The sequence below is a fragment of the Mastomys coucha genome, unplaced genomic scaffold (assembly GCF_008632895.1).
Source record: "Mastomys coucha isolate ucsf_1 unplaced genomic scaffold, UCSF_Mcou_1 pScaffold21, whole genome shotgun sequence".
Classification (NCBI taxonomy): Eukaryota; Metazoa; Chordata; class Mammalia; order Rodentia; family Muridae; genus Mastomys; species Mastomys coucha.
The window spans coordinates 161939670-161948089 of record NW_022196904.1 but is presented as its reverse complement, the minus strand read 5'-3'; the positions used below and the strand labels follow the sequence as shown (position 1 = coordinate 161948089).

Below are 8420 nucleotides of genomic sequence, written 5' to 3'. Positions count from 1 at the left end.
GGCTGTGAGCCTCTACTTCTGTATTAGTTGGGTACTGTCAGAGCCTCTCAGGAGACAACTATCTCAGGCTCCTGTCATCCAGCATTTGTTGGCATCCACAATAGTGTCTGGGTTTGATGATTGACTTTGGGAAGAATTCCCAGGTGGAGCAGTCTCTGGATTGTCCTTCCTTTAGTTAGGAAGGCACTTTCCTAATTCAGGCACAGAAAGAGAAAGAGTACATAATTACCTCCACATGCCATCTAAAAGCAAGTTCCCCTTATGATGTTGAAATTAGATATTGCTTACCACAAGCTGATAAAAATAAGGATGGCAGAAGAGTGGAGAAATGGTAGCTAATCTATAGCTCCCGAGTCAGAGTGAAACAGAAAGCACTGGCATGCTAATGATTCAGAGCAGGAAAAGCTAAAGCAATAATGAAGAACCTTACCTTTTAAAGCTGGAAGAAAGAATGGATGCTTAAAGTCTTCTCAAGGACAAAAAAAAATGCTTCAAGAGACATTTCTTTAGTCTGACCTCAATATTTATTGAATGCATACATCTATCAGGTTATCCATCACTATATACAGATTTTGCTTTTGTGTGGCTTTTTAAAATAAAGTGCTATCCTCTTTAATAATGGAAAGTAAAATCTCTAGATCACAATTCTGCCAAAAATCATCAAAAGCCTCTTGGTCCTTCTGTCACCTTGCAGGTTGCGTCACCCACAGACACAAGCAATTTTGACAGTTTCCCTGAGGACAGCGATGAGCCGCCACCTGATGACAACTCAGGCTGGGACATAGACTTCTAATGTATTTCTCTTACCTGCTTCTGCCTTGCTGAAGACAGCTTCTTTTCTGAGACACAGCTGCCAGCAAACCTGAGGGAAGGAGAGAAGATTAGTGCTCGGGGTCACCATGATGCCTTTGGTCGATGCTGCTCCAGTGACTACAGTGGCATTAGGACTTATTGCTTAGATCATGATAGTGCTCTTTACCTGTTTTATGTTTGAACCTAAAATAGCAGTTGACATGGTGGTCCTGAAGCAAAGCCTTTCACCAGTAAAGTGATGTTTTCTATTGTTGCGATAACCTTGCTTCGCTCTGACTATATTTTGAAAGAGTGTAGGAAACACTTCGATCTAGTAGAAGAGTCTGTATCTTGCTAGAGCTACCGAGAAGAATAGAGAATAATATATTTGGTACGATAGATAACTGTGGTACGGAACCTGGGCTACATTTCCTTTTAATCAAGAGAAGGGTATGGAGCCTGCGACTGCAAGCCGGTATATGTATCGTACAATGAGGACCACACATCTGTGGGTCACAGAGTTCATGTCAAACCAGTGCTAGACGTTTCTGAGTTTCTTTCCAAGATGATGACGAGACTGAATGTTACCTTTTCTTTCTGATCGATTCTAAACATTGGCCCTGATTTAAAAAGCACAACTATATGGTTTCTGTACAAGCCTCCCATGGCAGGTACATAATGTGTTTTTGGAGGATGGAAAATGTGCAAGAAAACTTGAGAAATTGGCATGACAATATGGAGTGGGGAAGGGAATTCACAACACCATTTCATAACTTTAAAAAAAAAAAAAACCAAACTCACATTGTGCTTAAAGATGGTCCTGGAAATGACTAGCAGCCAATTGGTTTTATTTATTACCTAACATCCTCAAACTGAGGCTTAAACTATTCCCTTTTATAAGGATAAACCCCTGGGGGACGGGGTGGGGTAGGGTGGGGAGGAATTAAGACCCATCCAAAAATAAAAATGAAAAGGTGCTATGTCTTTCTTTCATCTGTAACGTCAGTGTCTGAATGGACGACACAGAATCTAATCATCATGTCTAGCCAGAGATTCAAGCATTTTCACCAACTTTATTAAAAATTAACTCCTGTCAGACATCGCAACACAGTCCAGGTCTCAGAGGAAGGATATTAAAAAATGTATTTAAACTAGTCTCTTGTCTTAGGCCTGAACCAAAACAAAATATGCATGTCCAGTCTGAAAGCACAAAGTCAGCAGTTTTCAGACTTACCGTGCTAAGGAGCTTTGCTGACTTGAGGCCGGGGAGGAAGGCAACACCAGGAGTTGAGGACGGTTCCCTAGAAAAGTGTATCAGAGTAAGAAGGGGTAAGAAAGGAAAACAGGAAACTGGTTTCTCAAAACTACACTTTAGCTGAATCAAGCAGAGGGATGCCAATCTTGAAATTTCACGTGAGCTAAAGATAAAATTTGAAAAATATCAAAAGGACTGTCCTTTCCACGTGAGGAAACGAATCGGCAAACTAAACAAAGAGTGTGTTGTTGGCAGGCCAGTTGGCCACTGTTATTAAGTGGCAGAACTTTGCAGAGGTTTCACTTGGCAGGTGGCGTTTTATTTGTATGGACAAACAGACAATTGTCCAAGATATCATCTCGATTTGGATATGTCTGTTAATGGAGGTCTGCTATTTTTCCAGTAGTTTTTTTTTATATATAGGAATTCCTATAAAAAATGTTTCCATTAGATTATCATACCCTAGCCAATAAATCACATGATTTTTTGTTTCAAATTTCTCCTTAAAACTACTTCAACTGTGCTTATCCTATCAAAATATAATACTCTAAAAATATTTGAAGCCTAAAACTTTGGTGTATATTTAAGCAGGAAAAAGTTCAATTAAAACTTTGATATGATGATGATCATAATCATGATCATGTATTGGAATCTTCATATACAGTTCTCAAGATTACTAGATTTCCCAAGAGATCTATAGATTTCAACAGACTATATAATATAAAATTAAACACATCATGCTAAAGTTCAGTGACTTCTAGAGGTTTATTTATCTTTTAACTGGCTTTAAAAAATAATCCCATCATTATCATCAGTGTTCAATAATTTTTGTTGCAAGAGAGTGTGCTTTAGGTATGCTAAAGGCTTGTGACAGTGTTATATTTGCCTTGTGGTTAGCGAAGGTGATCTGTCTCTCTAATTTTTCAGATATTCACAGATCCTCAGGAATTAGCACAGACCATGCATTTAAGAACTGGGGTTCAAGGCTAAGACAACGTGTGTGTGTGTGTGTGTGTGTGTGCTGTGTGTGGTATGTGTATATGTGTGTGTATGTGTGTGTGCTATGTGATGTGTGTGTGGTGTATGTGTATGTGTGTGTGTGCTATGTGGTATGTGTGTATGGTATGTATGTATGTGTATGTGTATGTGTGTGTATGTGTTTGTATGTGTTTGTATATGTGTGTGTTTATGTGGTATGTGTATTGTGGTGTGTGTGTATGTGTGTGTATGTGTGTGTGTGTGTATGTGTGTGTGTTTGTGTGGTGTGTGTGGTATGTGTATATGCGTGTGCATGTGTGTGTGCTATGTGGTGTGTGTGTGGTATGTGTGTATGTGTATGTGTGCTATGTGGTATGTGTGTATGGTGTGTATGTATGTGTATGTGTGTGTATGTGTTTGTATGTGTTTGTATATGTGTGTGTATGTGTGGTATGTGGTGTGTGTATGTGTGGTGTGTGTGTATGTGTGTGTGTATGTGTATAGTGTGTGTGTGTGTGTATGTGTGTGTATGTGTATAGTGTGTGTGTGTGTGTGTGTGTGTGTGTTCTATGAAGAAGAACGTTGTTGCTCCCAGCACAACACGGCTGTGGGTTATTTTCCACTTGTGATACATCTTTGTTCATGTCATCCACAGAATCGGTTAGAATGCCCAACACAATCACAAGATAAAGGTGAATCACTCTATCTTTCATGAACTGCTAACAGAAAACATTCATCAGATTTTCAACACTGAACTTTAAGGATTTAAATCTTGTCTTAATGAAGACACTAGGGCTATAATTCATGGTCAGCTTCATACGCCACACTTTACTTTCTGGACTTTTCCATGCCCCCTCGTTGTTTGGATTATCTTGTTTTGTTGCACTAAAGACCATCTGGATAAATTAGGAGAGTGCCAACTTGTTTGACTTGCTAACTGACTTTCTTGCTAGTTTTGTGTGTGGGAAATAGGGCTTCCTGTGTGTCACAGAAAAACAGCAAACTGCCGAGAAAGGACATCACAATGTTTAAGTAGATTGAACACATTAGAGAAAATCAGTTTTGGAAAATTTGTTATAGTTGATTTTTATACTTGTGATCTTCTTTGGATTTTTTCTTTTTTGGATGTGAACAAGATCCATGTAGCATTTAAAACATATTTATTTTTATTATAATCCTCATTAGTCATAGTGTTTTTTCCTTAAAATTAGGGAACATACATGTGAAATACACATGTAGAATAATTTCTAAACTGTTGAATCATCCTTACTTCATTTCCAAATAATAGCTTGATGGCAAACCTAAAGAAGTCAGCTACCATATTGAACACAAGTGTAATAAAACTGACTTTATACAACAGAGGCAATTTGTGCATTATCCACCACATTTTCTTTCACAGTAGGACCACAACAAATATTTATGTAAATAGATATTTTTGTGTGATATTTTGTGGTACATAATAACGTTTTTTAGTGTTTCACAGCATTATGATTTTATTTTATTTGTATTAAATAATGTTTTAGGTCCAAGTAGACTTGAATGGACGTTACAATTGTTAGTATTATTGAAACTTAAGTCAACAGTACTGTCATCCATCTGTCCTATAGTTTAGAACATGACCTGGCTATCTGGCGTTGTTGCAAGTGCCTTAAACTCATGGCATCTTATTAAGAAAACAAATTTGGTGTTATGCTGCATGACAAAGACAAACACACCTCAAAATGTTGTCCTTTCTTAGCTTGCTGCGTTTTACAGTTCTTTCTGCTAACAATTTATAAGCTTTTATTATATAATATTGATGAATTACAGAAATGATGAAGTTGTTATCTTATTTCTGTTCAATGTACCAGAGCTGTGTGTCTGTTCATGAGATACAGCGTCATTTCTGTGAAATGTATAAATGTATGTGCAGGTCAAATTACTATATGACATACTATCAGTCTGTATACAGGTATTCCTGTTTTGCTAAAGCTGTGCAGACTCAACAAACTTTAAAAAAAAAAAAAAGTAGTGCAGTCAAATCCTAAAGTATCTCATTTTAAGATTCCATTAACAATGGTCAAACCCAAAGGAAAAATTGGAAATGACTGCTCACCACACCTCGTTAGGAAACCAACAGTGAAAATGTACCTTGGTGCACCCCTCAACAAAACAGGATGCTCTCTCTGAGTTCTCATATATGCAAATCATGTATGAGGCAAGTTTTCAGGAGACTATGAAAGCAAACCGTTGGAAGTATGTTATTAGCCCTCCTCCTTCTCTGGCCCTGCAACAACAGACAGAGCTCTGGGACCTTGGCAATGACACAGAGGTTTGGGCTTTCTACGTAAAGGGACATTTCTTTAAGCATCATTTATCAAGTTTATTTCAACGTATGATGTTTTTACAACTGGTCAGTTCTTTTGTATTCTTACAGCTATGGTTATTTGACTGTCCTCTTACAATTTGTTCTACATGAATCAGTCTTTTGTTAGAATGCAACAAACTGTCATCTAATGGTCATTGGCCACTTGCACTCTTTTGATGTAGATTAAAAACTTTTTCATAACTTAACCTGCTTTGATTTGCTCTGTATTTTCCCTGCAGCTGTAATTGCAGAGTGCCTGTTGGATACTTTATAGAGTTGAAATAAAAAAAATAATTACTTTTGAACTTATTTGTCTTTAATTTCAGATGAGTCGAACAATAGAATGAGTGTGGTACTGTGTGGCACTTGAGATGGCCCATAGTCACTAACTAGTGGCACCTGGGATGGCCCATAGTCACTCTAACTAGTACATAACACCTGCGACACAAGCATCTTTCATGAAATAGCATAATAGAAAAATAAGGCTGGGCGGTGGTGGCGCATGCCTTTAATCCCAGCACTTGGGGGGAGAGGTAGGTAGATTTCTGAGTTCGAGGCCAGCCTGGTCTACAGACTGATTTCCAGGACAGCCAGGGCTATACAGAGAAACCCTGTCTCAAAAAACCAAAACCAAACAAACAACAAAAAAAAAAAAAAAAGAAAAGAAAGATAAGTCAATGGTTCGTTTTTAATTCAATAAAGATAATATCAGAAGACCATGCAGTGTGAAGACCAAATTTCCATAGCAAACCTGGAAGATTTGATATGTAAAGCACTTTCCTGTGTCTTTGCTTCCTGTGTCCTTCCACTGAGCTTCAGATACACAGAGAACATAGGATGCTGAGGACAACACGGATGGAAACACTCAGTTCTCTTAAATGATAATAAGCATCTGCCACCACCTCCCTTTGCTCCTCATTCCAGGAAATGATGAACCCATTAAAGTTGACATGTAGGCTCCCTCAAATTAACTGCTTCTATCCCACTGACATGCTTTGGCTGCTAGTGACAGTTCATGAAAACTAGCTATCCTTCGTGAAAACTAGAAACCCAGTCCAGTGACTTTCTCAGTCAGACAGTCAAAAACCAGGAAGGAAATATCCACCCTGTTTTTCTACCATAGTTCTAAGAATGATCTTATTCATTTCTTAATTTTTAAAAATCATCTACCATTTTAGGCCCAGTGTGTTGTGACACTCATGCTCACAAATGAGATGATGGAAGGCTAGAGATGGCCACTCCCCCACTATCACATTGTGCGTAAAGTTCAGTAAAGTCTTTACACAGTCGTTCATAGGAGTCAGAGTCAATATCGTAGAGAAGAATCTCCTACTATAACTACAGTCACCTCAACTTTTCAACCTTAAATGTGACTATCCTGATTAGTCACTTTTCTTATTACTGTGACCAGCACCTGAGAGAGAGAACGTTAAGGAAATCTCTAATCTTTAAACCTTGATGTCTCCAAGAGATCAGGCCATTCAAGCAGGAAGGCATGATGGAGCAGAATGGTCCACATCAGGACAAATGGGAATCAGAGTAAAGAGAGGAGCTGAAGGGGTCAGAGCGAAATGTAGCCCTTTAGAGACAGGCTCTTAAATATCTACTTCCTCCAACATGGTCTCACCTCAACTTTTGCCAGCTCTTTAATAATTCCATCATAGTTGAATCCATAAAGAAAGGTCATTAATACAGTCATTAGAGACCTCAGAGTGCAATAGTATCTGGAAATGCCTTCCCAGATAAACCCATATATATCCTTTATGAATCTCTTAGATTCTTCTCCATCAAATCAAACTGACAAGCTCCAACATACGTACATAATGTAGGGCAGCCACTACACTAAAATTTCTTTTTTTTCCGGGTCCTATTTAAAGTCTCTTTTTTCTGCATTCTGTACCTTCTCCTTTTCAAGATATAAGCTGTCTGTACAGTAGTGTTGGTGTGACAACCCTGGTGTTCAGCTAAAATCAACCCAAGGAGCAAATGATGAATCCATTCACATACCCATTAGCAAAGTCAAGCAATTCAAACTTCAACTTCAATAAAGGAGGAAAAGAAAGGGTGAAAAAAACAGAGGAGAGATTGGAAGAAGTGTTGTAATCATAAAAAAGAGAGAGAGTTATAAGAATATGTTTTGGCAAGGTGTGGGGGAAAGGGGTGCCTTGGCAGGCCCATGTCAAGGCATCCCTTCTCCCTGAGGAACCAGATACATGCCAGTATAGTATAGAATAGAGTTTATTTAGGGCATGGGAGGGGAGTTAAGAGGGTAGCAGAGGCAGAGAAAGGCAGAGAGAAGGAGAGAGTAGAGAAGTAGGGGTCAGCCATGACCACATGGAGGGAGGAAGGGAATGCAGAGAGAGGGAGAACAAAGGGGCGAGAGGCAAGGGAGAGAAGCAGAAATCGAGGAGAGGGTAAGCAGCCCCTTTTATAGAGCCAGGCCTACCTGGCCATTGCCAGGTAACCATGGGAAGGAGCATACCTGGATGCTGCCAGGTATCTGTGGGGGCGGAGTTTACACAGAATGCTAACAGGAAGAAGAGAGGGAAAAGAGTTCCCATAGGACCCTGGAAAACTGAGAAGAAATCCAATCAGAAAGTAATCAGTTATCACCTAATCAATTACACCACTAGTACACTAAAGAGCACATCTTGCCTGGTAGGTTGATTGTAACACACAATGACTGCAGCTAACTGTTCCTGCTGTAACCTTTTCTCTCCCAGAGGCTGACTAGTGCCTTCCAACACTGTAAACACTACTCAGTGGGGACAAGATTCCTGATTCAACTGGAGAAGTTTCAGGATAACTTGCTCCACATAAGGAAACAATGTGTGGTTGACACCCATTCTTCTTCGAAAAATCTACTGTATATTAATTATTAATGATTTCAAAAACTGCTGAACTAGATCTTATTTGAGGATCTTTTGCATATAGGTGCATATTTATAGGTACATTTCTTGAAAATGCTTATTTCTTGAAAAAAGCTCCCATTCAAAAAAATCCAAATAGGGGAAAATTCCTAAGAGGTTGAAATTATTATATTTTAGG

At 38.8% G+C, this 8420-nt stretch overlaps 1 protein-coding gene across 2 annotated transcripts in view; it reads left to right on the top strand.

The window, feature by feature from the left end:
• Prkg1 (protein kinase cGMP-dependent 1) overlaps positions 1–1863 on the top strand; it is a 1194975-nt gene extending 1193112 nt beyond the window's left edge. For both annotated transcript variants that reach the window (XM_031390083.1, XM_031390082.1), the window contains exon 18: positions 695–1863. In XM_031390083.1, coding sequence (XP_031245943.1) covers positions 695–793 — 99 coding nt within the window. In that variant the 3' untranslated portion in view covers positions 794–1863. The remainder of the gene's footprint in view (positions 1–694) is intronic.
• Positions 1864–8420: the final 6557 nt, after the last annotated feature.